We start from the raw sequence: 16,512 nt of genomic DNA on the forward strand, positions 1-16,512 counted from the left end.
TTATTTTTTCTTTATTCACAAAATGACTGTATTGTTTGTATTTTACACCGTGATGTTGCTTACAAGTTTTTGACAAAGTGAGTTCTGGCTGAAAAATGGAAATGGATTTCTTCAATAGAAGTCCGTCGGTATACAAAAATCCAACAGCAGTGCTGATCGCTATGGCAACTGAGAGTCTGTGGTTCATAAAGAGCTCATTTCTTCCTCCTCACTTTGGGCTTCTTGACCGGCCGGAGGTAAGGGTTGTCGATCACGCTGTCCTCCGTGGCCTTTACGGAGGGAACCACGCTGCTGGGAGGAAGCATGGAGTTCTCTTTGTCCGCTTCTGGATCGTCCTGAGAGGGACACGGAAACATTTCTTTAAGAGCTATCGTTGCTAAACACTACCATACACGCTAATCACGTTTACAGCATTTATTTTGCTTTATTGCTGGGTGACTTGGAATCTTATCTCTCTTAAATGTTCTCAAAATATGTAGCTTTGGTAATATGAAATATTTATTATGTATAAAGCACATTTTATTATTTAAATTCAACTTGGCGCGTTCTTGTCTGGAAGCTTTTGTGTCGGTTTACCCGTTTGTGATTTTATGTCACCTTAAACTGATTATCTGCTTTGCTATATGTTCTGTTCCTTCCATTTTAAGTTGTCACATTTAAAATGTTTGAGCTGATTGCATACTTAACATTACCTTCCTGTTGAATGTCTTACTTTGACTTAATTTGTTTGAGATAAACACCTATATATGTTTTTCCCTTAACAATCGTCATTACTTTAAAGGTCACATGTCATGGCCATTTCCACTGATCATAATTCCATTGTTGAGGTATACTAGAATATATTTATACTGTGCAATGTTCCAAACTCACATTGGTTTCGCATACAGCATCTCTGTAAAGTATGTGTATTCACTCTCTCCACTAAACGGCTCGTTTAGAATTTCGCCGCGATCCCAACTGTCTGTTATCAGCCTGCAGCCAGGGAGGAGAGATCAGCAGAGCTGCATGCACTGAGTGTGTGAGGAAGTCCGTGGATTGGTCAATTTGGACCAATCAGCGGGGGCTTAACGTAACAGCTCCGCGGACATAACGTAACGGCTCCACGGATTGGTCCATTTCGTTCCGGGGACGACATGACATCATGATGTCCCCGGAAGAATCAAATGGACAGTGACGTATCTCCAACGAGGCGTTTTGGGGAGGTATTTTCTGTTTTAGAGTTTACTCGCTACAGGGTGTACTTTGAGGGTTTTGACTCTGCAGACCGTTTACATGCATAAAAACCTTCATAACACAAGGGGACGGGTAATAACCGGAAAAGCATGACATGTCACCTTGACTTAAAGAAGTTTAACGAACTACCCTGTGATATTTTATCGACATACTATTAGGACTTTTTTACTTAACTAGGACTTCTCTTTGAAAATATTATACTATGGCTTTCCATCATTTTCTTGTTGACATACTATAACGTCTGACTTTTGGGGATTTTAGGCAAGGTTCCGTTTGACTTTATTTTGGACATTCTATACTATGACTTTATTTTTGAACTAAATGACATTTTTACTATAAAAGAAAATATATAAACAAAAGTATTTTTTTTTGTTTTAAGTGACTTACATTGGTGATGTTCCCTGCTGCGTTCTCGCTGTCGGTCTGGTCGTCCTGCTCCGAGGAGTCCGTCTCCTCCAGAGTCTGCAGCTCCAGCTCCGAGGGCAGGAGCGCGCTGAGATACGGGATGGAGCTCGGCTGGGCTGCGATCACTGAGAACAATCACAGAGATAAGCAATGACGTAAAGACAAATACGACTTTCCGTGGCAGACCATGGTTGGATCACCGAACTGCCTTCACAGACACAGGCTGGCTTTGACCTGCAGAATGACTCAAGTCCCTCGATGGACAAAAAACAACTAGGAAGAAACCCTTCTTTAAAAAGTAGTAAAATGAGAGAAATATACAAAGACTGCCAAAAGATGAAAAACAGCGGCCATGACACTTATGGCGACTATGAAAAGCAGCAAAACCAACAGAGGACATAAAGTAACTACAAAGACACCCAAAACAATGAGAATGAGAATGTATAGTGTGTGTTTTGCTCTTATTAAGAAATGGTCGTGCCCATGGTTTCTCTCCATCGTGTTGCAACAGAGTTTGGAAAGACAGGCTCTCTTGTTGTCATCGCTCACATGGGAAGGCAGTGATGTCGTCTTTGAAAAGGCTCTGGGTCTCCCCGGTCTTCGCCATGAAGCGAGTGAGCGCTCGCTCCACGTCTCTCCTCTGACTCGCTGCCTTCTCTCTCACGACTTGGTAGTCCGACACAGGCTCTCTGAATGTCTGAGTGGAGATCAAACACGAATGAAAAACACTTCACCTTCTGAATTCCATCCGTCAGACATTAAGAGGGGCCGGCTGGCTCACGCCCTGACGAGTGGAGGAACTGAAGGGCAACATTACACATTTCATGCAAAATGGCATTGGGTCAGGATTTGTTTGGGGACCTTTATAACAGTCTTTACTCACGGGTGTTTTGATGTAGGTGTGAGGGTCAGGGAATTCTGGGAAGTGGCCTTGGATGTAAGCAGGGTGTGTGCGTTTCTGTCCCGCTGACAGAGCTCTGGGGGTCACAGGCTGGTTCGTCACTGGAGCTGAAGGCGACAGAAAGAATACGTTTAACTATATTTTTCAAATAAAGATCCAATTTAGAAAGTGAGACGACCATTACTCGTCAATTTCCTAATCCATACTAAGTGTGTGGCAGAGTGTGTACTTACGGGCAGTTATCACCATCCTCTGTGATCTCTTGGCATACACAGGCAGGGTGTCTGCGTTGAAACCTGCAGTGACACGAACAGGGAATCAAGTCCTCTGCGTCCCCGTGTGCAGTCGATATGTCGGCGCCACTGGTACTTACCCATTTCAATGAGTGTGACCACGGTATCCGAGAGGGTGGGGACGCTTCTGGCTGTGTGTTCACAGTAAGCTTTAGCACACCGACCTATTTCAGTTATATCTGGAGAAGGGACCAAAACAACACTGGGTTAAGAAGGACTCTGCATTAGACCAGGGGTTCCCCGCCTTTACTGAGCCCAGGACCGGCAGATACATTCAAAAAAAGAAATCGCGGACCGGTTGTGAATTTTAACTGATTTTAATATTTACTCACCAGCAGCAGCAACAGAGGCTAATTGTATGCAACAGCCTGAACAACTGCTAGAACAATATGCATCCAAAACATTAACAACGTTTAAAAAAACCCGACATTATTCAGTTTTTAAACCAAAACGGGAAAACAGATAAATCAACGCTTTGGTTTTGTTTGTATGATTTACGGATAATCCAGTGATGGGAAAACGAGGAGAAGGCGCACTTAGCACTACATCGAGATTAAGATTAAACTAACTTCTTTTGGGAACGCCCGCATATAGGCTGCCTCTGGAGTTAGCCAGATGTGTGTAAATTACTGTTCATGGTCACACACACACACACACACACACACACACACACACACACACACACACACACACACACACACACACACACACACACACACACACACACACACACACACACACACACACACACACACACACACACACACACACACACACACACACACACACACACACACACACACACACACACACACACACACACACACACTAAAACGAATAAAAGGGGGAGTAATCGGGCAGTTCGATGTGTCACTCTGCAGTCACTCTTAAGCTGTTCTGATGAAGGTAAACAGCGAAGGCGGTGCGTAAAAAGTCACTTCTATAGCCGCTGGTGCTGCACTTCTCAGAGGCGGAGTTACACGTCCCGCTGCATCCTGATAATGCAGCCATTTCATGAAGTGAAGGAGGTGTTCCTTCTATAAAACAGCTGCGGGCAGCAGATACCGTGAGAGTCCCGGACATGAATTCATAGATCCAGGCAGACTGGTTTACTCTCCTGTTTTGCCAATCCGGTGCTTAAACATATAGCTCTGCACCCCTGGCCGACATGTCCTTAAAATGAAGTCCGAGTTTGAAATATATCTCAAATAATGTATGCACTGCCATTTCCCCACATAAACATAACAGTCTGCAATTAAACGGTTGTTTCCTGTGCTCTCCTCTTCCTACTTGGCGCACCGGTAACTTTCTCGTGCGCACGAGAGGCTGAGACCGCTGATCCGCCGAATCCCTCGGAACATCATAAAAGCCATTTTCAACGGTTATCTGGTGAAAGATTAACTAGGCTACTGGATGAAATAATATCACTGGTATAGGTGTGAAAATGAAACACTTTTTGAAAAAAATATTATGATAAAATATTTGTATATATATTTATAATTCTGCAAATATTACGATAAACTCACAGCTATTTCGCGGCCCGGGGGTTGGGAACCCCTGCATTAGACCAGGGGTTCCCAACCCCCGGTCCGCGGACCGGTACCGGGCCGTGGAGGTGTTACTGCCGGGCTGCGAAATAGCTGTGAGTTTATCGTAATATTTGCAGAATTGTAAATATATAAAAATATTTTATCTTAATATTTTTTTCAAAAAGTGTTTAATTGTTGCACCCGCAAAGTGTCTCGGACACGGTGTGCAGACGTCTCGTCTCGGTTGTCATTTTCTCCGAGAACTGACGATATGTGTCTCTGTGACAAAGATCAGACACATTTCACAACTCACTCGTCTGCTTGCCTGTCCTGAGGGGACAAGGTCAAAGGGCAGGGAGTTTCAGATGGGGAAAAACACACACACACACACACACACACACACACACACACACACACACACACACACACACACACACACACACACACACACACACACACACACACACACACAGTTGATTTATCTGTTTTCCCGTTTTGGTTTAAAAACTGAATAACGTCGGTTTTTTGGTTTTCCGAAAAACGGCACCGGTTCTTTTTTAAACGTTGTTAATATGTTTTGGATACATATTGTTCTAGTATTTGTTCAGGCTGTTACATGCAATTAGCCTCTGTTGCTGCTGCTGGTGAGTAAATATTAAAATCAGTAAAGGCTGGGAACCCCTGCCGTAGACTACATGTAGCTGTTATCCAGACACTTACAGTAAGTGCAGTCCACCAACAGGATACTCAAACTCTGCTCATGAAGGCGGATCATTTGGCATAAATAATAAATGCATGAGTCACAGAGATGATATTTAATTTGTGTGCAGTAATACCTTTTGGTGGAATATGTGGAAGCACAAAATGATGATTAAAAAGACTCAATAGGTTGATTGTGATGAGTTTCCATGATGAGGTTTATGGACTGTAATGAGTAGGGATGGGTACCGTAGTGTTAATTTCGTTGACTAAAACTATGACGAAATATGTTCGTCAACGACCTTTTTTTCCATGACGAAAACGAGACGATGACGAGACGGCACCGACGGCAGTAAACAATAACTGTAACGAAATCATCATGCAATATCGTTGACGAAAAGTGACGAGACGAAAATGTAGTTTACTAAATAAAAACTATGACAAAATCTTTGGGAGTTTTTCTCCCAGCAGTTCCATTTCCGGTGCTGCGCTGGGCAGCAGCTGTTTCTGTGCTGCGCGCTGCGGTACATTTGAATTACACCGGGCAGCGGTACAATATGAACTGTCAGGAAGACTCGGGTGGTCTAACTAACCTTATTTAACAGAAAATAAAATGGCAACAACAGGGCTTAGGAGCAGTGGTCGCACTCGCGTTAACCGAATACCCCCCGTCAGCGCGAGTGAGTGATACATTGTGCACTCGACGGGTAATAATGGATTATGACGGAAATGTTACGATCCTGTCCGTCAAAATGACTGACAACGAAAAAGTCTAAAGCCACCACTGCTTGGGAGAAAGAAACGATGTGATATTTGGGCCCATTTTCGCTACAATGAGGCGGAGAAAAAAAGCGAATGCATTGTTTTATCAGAAGGGAAGCAATGTGGCCATAACACAGCTGGTAAAACCACCACAAACCTGAGCAGATACTCTCTGCAAAGCTGCTTTCTTAAATCATTCAACCTGTTTTTCATCAAATAAGGACAAGATAATCTTATTTATTTATATATACTATGGCTAGACTAGTTTGACTGAAATGTTCTATATAATCTGATGACTAAAAAAGACTCAAAAGTTTTCATTGACAAAAAGTAGACTAAAATAATTAGTTTTCTTTGACTAAAATAAGACTAAAATGCTCAGACTTTTAGTCGACTAAAACTTGACTAAATAAAAACAGGATGAAGGTGACTAAATATGACTAAAACTAAAAAGGAAATTTAACACAGGACTAAGACTAAAACTAAATAAAAAAATAGCTGACGAAATTAACACTAGTACCGAGCCCCGGGGCTGAATTATTAAAGACCGTGGCACCGTTAAGCTCCGACGTTAACGGTATTTTTATCGGTACTGGAGACATCTAAAAAATATATGTCTTATGTATTATTGCTACACAAACATTATATTGCAGTTTTAGTTTCGCCAACTCCGTTTCTAATACGCAAAAAGACTGCAAAATGCGTTTATGATTATTTTTTGTATTTTCGATCTCTCTCCCGTCTGTGTGCGAGGGGGCGGGGCAGGTTACACACACGCAGCTGCTACACGCAGCAACACACACACACGGAGGAGATGGCGGAGAGAACGCTCTCCGAGGTGGTTAAACTTTAACCGTCTCGATGCTCGTTGCCTAAAGTGCGATAAGAGTTTAGCATGTAAGGGCGGTAACACGAGCAATTTGTCTAAACATTTGCATTTTACATGGACCGGGTTCGACTGTCTTTCTAGCAGCTCTGCAGCCCCGTCCACGAGGAACGTTTCCACGTCAGGTGTTCCGTGTGCTAGCAGCAACACACGCAGTTAACTCCATGATACAAACATGGGTTAATGAGTAGAGGTAACTGAGTTATTTATTTTGTTAAAGTTTCAGCTATTCTGTCATCACATTATTTAATACGATGTGTTAAAACATTGTCGTTTCTTTTGATGTGAAATATAAAAACAACATAAAAAGCAATGTTAGTTTTGTACCGTTAAAAGACCGGACCGATAAGCGGTATCGATAAAAGTAGCAGTACCGTTAAAACCTTAACGATACCCATCCCTAGTGACGAGTCATATATAGGGAACAAGCCTTCTATCATGTTATATTAGTGAAAGGTAGAGCCTGAATGGCGCCGTCAAGTCAATCCTGTCACTGCTTTCACATTCAAATGCAATATTTGACTCAAGCAGATGCAGGAAGTTAAAAGTGTGCTCATAGCAGCAAATACATGATGTATTGAATGTGGAGCAAAGTGGACTTGGCCCACATAATGCGGTCGGTACCAGGGTTCGTACTGATCCAACAAATCCAACTCAATGTCATCAACAATAATGAAGAATGAGATCCAATCACTATCCACACAAAAGGGGCCCGCACAAAGATTTCAACAGAGAAAGGTTTTCTTTTTGCCCCAAATCTCGGCACACAAAAGAGATATTTGATAAATGTGTGATCTCGCTTACAGTAAGATAGACATGACTGCGCTTTGCAAATGAAAATGCGTCACACTCTTTGTAATCTCGGTCCACCAATAAAATGTGCATCTCTAAGGATAAACGAAGCTCCACTCGAGTGTTGATACGTACAGCTCTGCATCATCTCAGTGAGCGTCTCTACGGCTGCCTTCTCGGCGCTCTCGAAGCCGCTCTCTGTCAGCAGGGCGCTGACCACGACCTGCAGGGTGCGGCGCCGCGCCAAGTGGTAGTTCTCTGCTGGGCTGGTGGCGGCTTTACCCCCACTCCCCCGCTGGAACACATGCAAGGAACAACACATCAAGTAGGTGAGAAGAAAGGCCCCCAAGAGGACAAACGATCATCACAGTATGAAAGAAGAACAACATAACGTTGACTATAAGGGCGGGAACAAAGCTCAGTTACAACAATATGAGAGTATGACATTACAAGGGTTTTAATGGGCCAAGCTAATTTAGTTTAAGAAGTGTTCTACCTTAAGACGTTAAGTTTCTTAAGATGTTCTGAGCTGCAGTGAAGAATAAGTACAAGTAGCCTTAAAGGGAAATACTTAAGTGAACTTAATTACAGTCCATCAGTTCATGTACCTTTCGCAGTCTTTCCCATGACATTATTCTGGTTGGTCAATAACGTCAATGTTAAAGAGAAAAACAATTATAGATACTTTGCAAACTACTGAGTATATGATAATACTCAAGTAAAATACAAGTATGTTAATTGTTTTTAAACTACAACTTTAGTTTATGTACTTCTTGTTAGGTATTTTCCACCACTGCTTGTTGACAGGCTTGAATTATTGTTACAGGAGCACATGTAGCTACACATTAGCAGGTGTAACGCAGGGCAACGCATACAGATAATTGTACCTACACTAACAACCCTACTGTACACATCATATCAGTCACATTGTTAGCTGGTAAGTATAGTTATAAAGTCTGTAGCGTTAGAAACATGTCCACATGCCTTGTAAATGTAACCCATAACGATACTTAGATTTTTCGCGACGGTTAAATTACCATTCATTAGCTTTTACATGCACATTAGTAACATTAGTACGGTGATGTAGCTAACCTTGTCGTCTGTGATGAGGTACAGCAGGCTCATTGTGTATTTAGGAGAAGTTATTTTAAGTTATTGAGACACATTCAGCACAGACGAGTGTCTTCCATCTAACAGCTAACAGTTAGCAAAACACCTACAGCTCAGTTAGCTTCATAATGCTAATGACGGTGAGTATAAAAGCCGTCTCTTACCCCTCCTGCACTCAGTGCGGCCCCCGAGGCCACCGCAGGGTCCGCCATATCTTATTTGGTGTACTGTTTCTCGTTGGAGTTAAGTAATTTAATTCTATCGTAACCAAACATTAATTTCTTCGACTGCAGTTTTAGCCGCGGTTAGTAAACAAGGATCTATTTCGTCGTTTCCGGTTTGCAGAAATTGAAATGAACCCAATATGTATTTACTGCCGCCACCTAGTGGTTGTTTGTAGAATTACACACACTGTCAATCTGTCAGTGACTTGGGATGACATGATGGTAGTTTTATTCAGTTACTGTACTAATGTTTACTCTATTCGTCTAATTGCTTGAGTTACACATTTGCGTTGCTGAAGATCAATCAGCCAAATATTCTTAACGTAACAAACGTTTTCCTTATGCAGAATGGGCCACTTTAGAAAAATAACACATCCGGATTATAAATATTGAACAACTAAAGACATCATCCTCTATTATTTGATTTATATCTATGCTGACAGGAATACATTTTATGCAGAATGTGTACTTTTACTTTTCATACTTCAAGAAGGCCTACGTTTCGATCACAATATTTACATCCTTTACATATTAGGGAACAAAATGTAAGTCTTTAACCTGTAATTGAGTATTTTTATGTACAATCTATTCTTTATTATATCTATTTGATATATTTGATCTTCTTGCAACATGTACAAAGTACCACTCTAAAATAAGACCTGATTGAGTTGCTAGCTGAAAAATAGCTTTATTCGAGTGCAAAACGAATTTAATCACACATTCCATTTTTCCCAACACATTCATCAAGTCACATCCACAAGTATCTGCTGCCCAGCAGCCAGACATTAGCCTGCATTGTATATCATTTCTTTCATGTTTAACCAAATCTGAAATAAAAAAACGAGTACAAAGGGACAAGTTCAACGTGGTGATTTAATTTAGCACCATTACCATTAACATTTTAAGTGTTGTGTCCATTTACACCAGTAGAGGAGGGTTTCCTTAAGAACCAAGTAAGCGGATGGAGCTTCTCCTCCGGCCCATCACCAGGTGCTTGGCCTTGGCCTCCATCAGCTCCGTCTCGTACACGTCATCCTCTTCAGGGCTGACCGCGGTCATGTCTGGCTTCTTCTCCATGATGAGCTCTCCTGGAGCATCCTCAACAGTTTCCTGCTCCCCAAACGGCAGGAGAACAGTTTCCACCAGTCCTCCCACGACTCCCAGCACCACCAGAGTGGAGCCCAGCATGTAGAGCTTCAGCATGCTGAGGCTGGGCCTCTGGGTCAGCATCTCCTTAGCAAACGGGATGATCTCTCCAAAGGTGTCCATAGTGTGATGCTTTGCAAGAGAAGGACAAAGAAAGAAAAAAAAGACAGAAGTTTGTTAGAGAAAACTGTCAGAGAACTATTTGTATTAAAGTCTTTTGGATACTTGATATGCGTATACTCACTTTGTCACACACTCCAAACTCTTTTTGGAGAAGAAAATGCTTTGTTTTAATGTTCGGCCAAGTCTGGAATTCACAGGCAGAGAGATGAAGGCAGATCTTGCCATTTAAACCCAAGTGGAGCCAGGCCACCTCCCACAGTGGTGACGGCTTCATGAGGCTGGCTGGGTAAAAGGGCATGGGTCTCTAGGACAAGAAGATACATCATGCTGTCCTGAGCTGATCTGACCATGGAGCTGACCATGAGGTCGTGTGAGAGGGTTAACATGGTTGTGTGTGTGTGTGTGTGTGTGTGTGTGTGTGTGTGTGTGTGTGTGTGTGTGTGTGTGTGTGTGTGTGTGTGTGTGTGTGTGTGTGTGTGTGTGTGTGTGTGTGTGTGTGTGTGTCAAATCAATCAAATCAATATTTATTTATATAACACATTTATAAACGATTTTTGGTCGAGCCAAAGTGCTGTACATGTAAGAAAAATAGCCTACAGTGTGTGTGTGTGTGTGTGTGTGTGTGTGTGTGTGTGTGTGTGTGTGTGTGTGTGTGTGTGTGTGTGGTGTGTGTGTGTGTGTGTGTGTGTGTGTGTGTGTGGTGTGTGTGTGTGTGTGTGTGTGTGTGTGTGTTGTGTGTGTGTGTGTGTGTGTGTGTGTGTGTGTGTGTGTGTGTGTGTGTGTGTGTGTGTGTGTGTGTGTGTGTGTGTGTTTCCCCATCTGAAACTCCCTGCCCTTTGACCTTGTCCCCTCAGGACAGGCAAGCAGACGAGTGAGTTGTGAAATGTGTCTGATCTTTGTCACAGAGACACATATCATCAGTTCTCAGAGAAAATGACAACCGAGACGAGACATCTGCACACCGTTTCCGAGACACTTTGCACCATGACGTTTAATCCAGTTTGATTTATAGCTTTGTCGCATCTTTAAAAGTGGACAGGGTTGGTTTCTGTCTGTCAGTGTACTTTGGTCCATCACGCAAACATGTAGGTGATCCCCTGACCTTCCCTGTAGCACCACCAGCAGGTTGACATTTATTTATGTCTTGAAATATCTCAACAACCATTGGAGTAATTTTAAACTTTGTTCCACACATTGATGGTCCCCTCAGGATGAAGGGATCAGCAAACATACGTTTCATCATTCCAACATTTCAATTTGTAGAGTACTTGAATAAAAACTTCCCTCAGCTTTCCCTGTGTTCAGTAGTAATGAGCAAATGTTAGCATGCTTACATGCAACACTTATAAGATTACGATGGTAACCCTTATATCTGCTCACGTCGGCGTGAACACCATCATTATTTTCTACTTAATATTCATTGTTTAGAAACCTCTCTGAAGAACCAGCACCTTACCGTGGTGGAGAGGTTTGTGTGCCCTGATGAACCTGGGGGCTGTGTTGTCTGGAACCTTGTGTTCCTGGTAGGGTCTCCCATGGCAGATTGGTCTCAGGCAAGGGGCCAGACTAAGATCGGTTCAAAAGACCTCATGAAAGAAAAACCAAGAAGTGAGGATACCCGGCCCGGAGGAAGCCCGGGGTCCCCTTCTGGAGCCAGGCCCAGAAGGAGGACTCGTCGGCGAGTGTCTGGTGGCCGGGCTTGCCACGGAGCCCGGCCGGGCCCAGCCCGAAAAGGCAACGTGGGCAACACCTCCGCTTCTCCGTCCCGCGGGCCACCACCTACGGGAAACAGCCATGGGGTCGGGTGCGCTGCCAGAAGGGTGGCAGTGAAAGCGGAGGGTCTCGACGGACCAGACCCGGGCGACAGAAGCTGGCTTTGGGGACGTGGAACGTCACCTCTCTGGGGGGGAAGGAGCCGGAGCTTGTGCGGGAGGTGGAGCGGTACCAGTTGGATCTGGTTGGCTGGTTGGCTCACCTCTACGCACAGCGTCGGCTCTGGAACCTTACTTCTGGATAGGGGTTGGACTCTATTCTTCTCCGGAGTTGCTCAAGGTGTGAGGCGCCGGGCGGGTGTGGGGATACTCACAAGTCCCCGGTTAGGTGCTTCGTTGTTGGAGTTTACCCCAGTGGACGAGAGGGTCGCCTCCCTACGCCTGCGGGTTATGGGGGGGAAAACTCTGACTGTTGTGTGTGCTTATGTACCCAACAGCAGTTCAGAGTATACAGCCTTCTTGGAGACCCTGGAAAGAGTCCTGTATGGGGCTCCTGAAGGGGACTCCTTAGTCTTGCTGGGAGACTTCAACGCACATGTGGGCAATGATGGAGACACTTGGAGGGGCGTGATTGGGAGGAACGGCCCCCCTGATCTGAACCGGAGTGGTGGTTTGTTACTGGACTTCTGTGCTAGTCATGGATTGGCCATAACAAACACCATGTTCGAGCATAAGGATGCTCATAAGTGTACGTGGTACCAGAGCACCCTAGGCAGAAGGTCCATGATCGATTTCGTTATCGTATCATCGGACCTGAGGCCGTATGTTTTGGACACTCGGGTAAAGAGAGGGGCGGAGTTGTCAACTGATCACCATCTGGTGGTGAGTTGGGTCGAGTGGCGGGGGAAGCCTCTGGATAGACCTGGTAAGCCCAAACGTGTAGTTCGGGTGAACTGGGAACGTCTGGAGGAGGCCCAAGTTCAGGAGGCCTTCAACTCACACCTCCGGCGGAGCTTTTCAGGCATTCCTGTGGAGGTTGGGGACATTGAACCAGAGTGGTCGGTGTTCAAAGCCTCTATTGCCGAAGCCGCGGCGGGGAGCTGTGGTCTCAAGGTCCTAGGTGCCTCCAGGGGCGGTAACCCTCGAACCTCGTGGTGGACACCGGTGGTCAGGGAAGCCGTCCGACTGAAGAAGGAGGCCTTCAGGGATTTGTTATCCCGGGGGACTCCCGAGGCAGTTGCAAGGTACCGACAGGCCCGAAGGGCAGCAGCCTCATCCGTGGCCGAGGCAAAGCAGCGGGTGTGGGAGAAGTTCGGAGAAGACATGGAGAAGGACTTTCGGGCGGCACCAAAGTTGTTCTGGAAAACTGTCCGACACCTCAGGAGGGGGAAGCAGGGAACCATCCAAGCTGTGTACAGTAAGGACGGGATGTTGTTGACCTCAACTGATGGAGTGTTAGGGCGTTGGAAGGAACACTTTGAGGAACTCCTGAACCCGACAACTCCGCCCTCTATGTTAGAGGCAGAGCTGGAGTATGACGGGGGATCAACACCAATCTCCCGGGGGGAGGTCACTGAGGTCGTCAAACAACTCCACAGTGGCAAAGCCCCGGGGGTGGATGAGATCCGCCCGGAAATGCTGAAGGCTCTGGGTTTTGAGGGACTGTCATGGTTGACACGTCTCATCAACGTTGCGTGGAAGTCGGAAACAGTACTGAAGGAGTGGCAGACCGGGGTGGTGGTCCCCCTTTTCAAAAAGGGGGATCAGAGGGTGTGTGCCAATTACAGAGGCATCACACTACTCAGCCTCCCCGGGAAAGTTTACTCCAAGGTACTCGAAAGGAGGGTCAGGCCGATTGTCGAACCTCAGATTGAGGAGGAACAATGCGGATTCCGTCCTGGTCGTGGAATGACGGATCAGCTTTTTACTCTCGCAAGGATCCTGGAGGGGGCCTGGGAGTACGCTTATCCGGTCTACATGTGTTTTGTAGACTTGGAGAAGGCGTATGACCGAGTTCCCAGGGAGTTACTGTGGGAGGTGCTGCGGGAGTATGGGGTGAGGGGGTCTCTACTCAGGGCCATCCAATCTCTGTACTCCCAAAGCGAGAGCTGTGTCCGGGTCCTCGGCAGTAAGTCGGACCCATTTCCGGTGAGGGTTGGCCTCCGCCAGGGCTGCGCTTTGTCACCAATCCTGTTTGTAATATACATGGATCGGATTTCGAGGCGTAGTCGTGGGGGAGGGGGGGGGGTCTGCAGTTCGGTGGACTAAGGATTGCACCACTGCTTTTTGCAGATGATGTGGTTCTGATGGCTTCATCGGTCTGCGACCTTCAGCACTCACTGGATCGGTTCGCAACCGAGTGTGAAGCGGCTGGGATGAGGATCAGCACCTCCAAATCTGAGGCCATGGTTCTCAGCAGGAAACCGATGGACTGTCCACTCCAAGTAGGGAATGAGTCCTTACCCCAAGTGAAGGAGTTCAAGTATCTCGGGGTCTTGTTCTCGAATGAGGGAACAATGGAGCGTGAGATGGGCCGGAGAATCGGAGCAGCGGGAGCGGTACTGCAGTCGCTTTACCGCACCGTTGTGACGAAAAGGGAGCTGAGCCAGAAGGCAAAGCTCTCTGTCTACCGGGCCATTTTCGTTCCTACCCTCACCTATGGTCATGAAGGATGGGTCATGACCGAAAGAACGAGATCGCGGATACAAGCGGCCGAGATGGGTTTCCTCCGCCGGGTGGCTGGTGTCTCCCTTAGAGATAAGGTGAGAAGTTCGGTCATCAGGGAGGGACTCGGAGTTGAGCCGCTCCTCCTTCTCGTCGAAAGGAGCCAGTTGAGGTGGTTCGGGCACCTAGTTAGGATGCCACCTGGGCGCCTCCCTAGGGAGGTGTTCCAGGCACGTCCAGCTGGGAAGAGACCAAGGGGTAGACCTAGGACCAGGTGGAGGGATTATATCTCTTCGCTGGCCTGGGAGCACCTTGGGATCCCCCAGTCAGAGCTGGTTGATGTCGCCAGGGAAAAGGAAGTGTGGGGCTCTCTGCTGGAACTGCTGGAACTGCTACCCCCGCGACCCGACCACGGATAAGCGGGAGAAGATGGATGGATGTTTAGAAACAAATAATATTGCTGAATTTCAATATTTTCATTTTTGCATTTGTGTAAGGCACATGTGTCAAACTCAAGGCCCGGGGGCCAAATCAGGCCCGGGTTGGATTTACTTTCGGCCCGCAGGATAATTTCTAAATACTATCTGGCCCGCCGGTATATTGAACGCACACCTTCACTCCATCCTGAGGGTCTCCTCCGCTCAGAGCCTGAGCCCAAACATTGATGACCTTGCACCCGAGATGAGATGCCAAGTATCTGCTTGAACTAGCATCACAGAGCAGCACACTGAGTTTACATGGATGTTTCCTTCTGCACTTTCTCTCTCACGACAACAGGGCATGTTTGGTTTTCTCTTAGAGGGGAATAGTTTTGTTGAAGCTGTTGTTGGCCTGTGGGAAAATGTAATCATAAGAAATTACTCCGGAAAAGCTGCAGATAGAGCCATAAGAATTAATTCATGTTTAATGTTGTTTTTATAGGCAATAATCTAAGCTTTGTTAGTTCCAGGTTTAATATGTGCAATAAATTCATTTCAATAAGTTTAGCTATAAACATTGAACCAGTCCGGCCCTCGACTAGTGCCCATTTTTTAATTTTGGCCCACTGTGTATTTGAGTTTGACGCCCCTGCTGTAAGGTGTTTTACATTTACAGATGTACCTACGGACTGTTGATCTGTTCACCCAAATACAATTGGAACAAATGTACCTCCATGTACAAAAGACGAGCACAGGGACACCCTAATCCCAAACGACTGGTGCCATTTTTCTTCTTTGTTTTTTGCCCAGCTGTGAGGAAACGTGGCCAAATAAAAGAACAACCTTTCCCCCGTTAGGAAGTGTTATAGTGCCCACGTTGCACAAACGCTGCCGGTAACATCTCTATAAATACACTGTCAATAGCTTTCCTCTTTGAGCAGCCTGGGATCTGAGCGTGTCTGGTCGCCAGTTCGGAGAAAAGGTTGAGACTGTTTGGAGACCTCTGCCCTATAATTCTGGCTCCTTCTGCTTGAATGGATAGTCTGTCTCTGGTCTTCCGCAAGTCAACAATGTTATAGGCGTGTGTGTGTTCAGCGTGTGTGTGTGTGTGTGTGTGTGTGTGTGTGTGTGTGTGTGTGTGTGTGTGTGTGTGTGTGTGTGTGTGTGTGTGTGTGTGTGTGTGTGTGTGTGTGTGTGTGTGTGTGTGTGTGTGTGTGTGTGTGTGTACATAGAAGGTTTTATATGGCCTGTAGACGTGAAAAGGAAAAGGAAACACTGGGTTTGTGTATGTTGCATGTTTGTTTTGCTTTATGTTTACTGACTTTTAGAATTTGTAATTTTGTAAAATATTTAAAATTAGTCTCTTCCTTTTGTTGCCTATTTATTTCATCATGATCTGTGTTAAATAAGCACAACAAATACATACATGTCAATACAGGAAATGACAACAATAAATATCGCAAAATAAAAAGTGATAAGAGATAAGATAATAATAATATATTTAATTTATATAGCGCTTCTCATCTGCCAAGACAAATCTCGAAGTGCTTCACAACAAGGGATACTGATGCACTTTGAGAGATTAAACAAATAATAAGAAGAAATCAAAAAATA

General features: G+C 45.3%; 2 protein-coding genes across 3 annotated transcripts; both read right to left on the reverse strand.

Moving 5' to 3' along the window:
- Positions 1 to 19: 19 nt before the first annotated feature.
- On the reverse strand, positions 20 to 8,953 carry taf8 (TAF8 RNA polymerase II, TATA box binding protein (TBP)-associated factor). 2 transcript variants are annotated; one of them, XM_034086675.2, is made up of 8 exons: positions 8,775 to 8,953; positions 7,636 to 7,795; positions 2,913 to 3,011; positions 2,773 to 2,835; positions 2,522 to 2,646; positions 2,188 to 2,335; positions 1,621 to 1,763; positions 20 to 335 (listed from the first exon to the last, which is right to left on the reverse strand). In XM_034086675.2, the coding sequence occupies exons 1-8, from the start codon at positions 8,820 to 8,822 to the stop codon at positions 195 to 197; spliced, it is 927 nt and encodes a 308-aa protein (XP_033942566.1). In that variant the 5' UTR covers positions 8,823 to 8,953; the 3' UTR covers positions 20 to 194. The 2 variants fall into 2 exon arrangements, with proteins under 2 accessions (XP_033942566.1, XP_033942567.1); XM_034086676.2 differs by having other exon boundaries at positions 8,593 to 8,953.
- Positions 8,954 to 9,689: 736 nt separating this feature from the next.
- On the reverse strand, positions 9,690 to 10,319 carry g0s2 (G0/G1 switch 2). Its single transcript, XM_034087744.2, has 2 exons — positions 10,225 to 10,319; positions 9,690 to 10,112 (listed from the first exon to the last, which is right to left on the reverse strand). Exon 2 carries the CDS (start codon positions 10,101 to 10,103, stop codon positions 9,777 to 9,779), a length of 327 nt encoding a protein of 108 aa, XP_033943635.1. The 5' UTR covers positions 10,104 to 10,112; positions 10,225 to 10,319; the 3' UTR covers positions 9,690 to 9,776.
- Positions 10,320 to 16,512: the final 6,193 nt, after the last annotated feature.

Source organism: Pseudochaenichthys georgianus, chromosome 7, assembly GCF_902827115.2.
Source record: "Pseudochaenichthys georgianus chromosome 7, fPseGeo1.2, whole genome shotgun sequence".
Taxonomy (NCBI): domain Eukaryota; kingdom Metazoa; phylum Chordata; class Actinopteri; order Perciformes; family Channichthyidae; genus Pseudochaenichthys; species Pseudochaenichthys georgianus.

Coding starts and splice junctions, on each gene's coding strand:
- taf8 (XM_034086675.2), bottom strand. CDS start 8,822: ATGGCGGACCCTGCGGTGGCCTCGGGGGCCGCACTGAGTGCAGGAGGG. Junction 7,796..8,774: donor CCGCACTGAGTGCAGGAGGG/GTAAGAGACGGC, acceptor CATGTGTTCCAG/CGGGGGAGTGGGGGTAAAGC. Junction 2,336..2,521: donor ACACCTACATCAAAACACCC/GTGAGTAAAGAC, acceptor ATCTCCACTCAG/ACATTCAGAGAGCCTGTGTC.
- g0s2 (XM_034087744.2), bottom strand. CDS start 10,103: ATGGACACCTTTGGAGAGATCATCCCGTTTGCTAAGGAGATGCTGACC.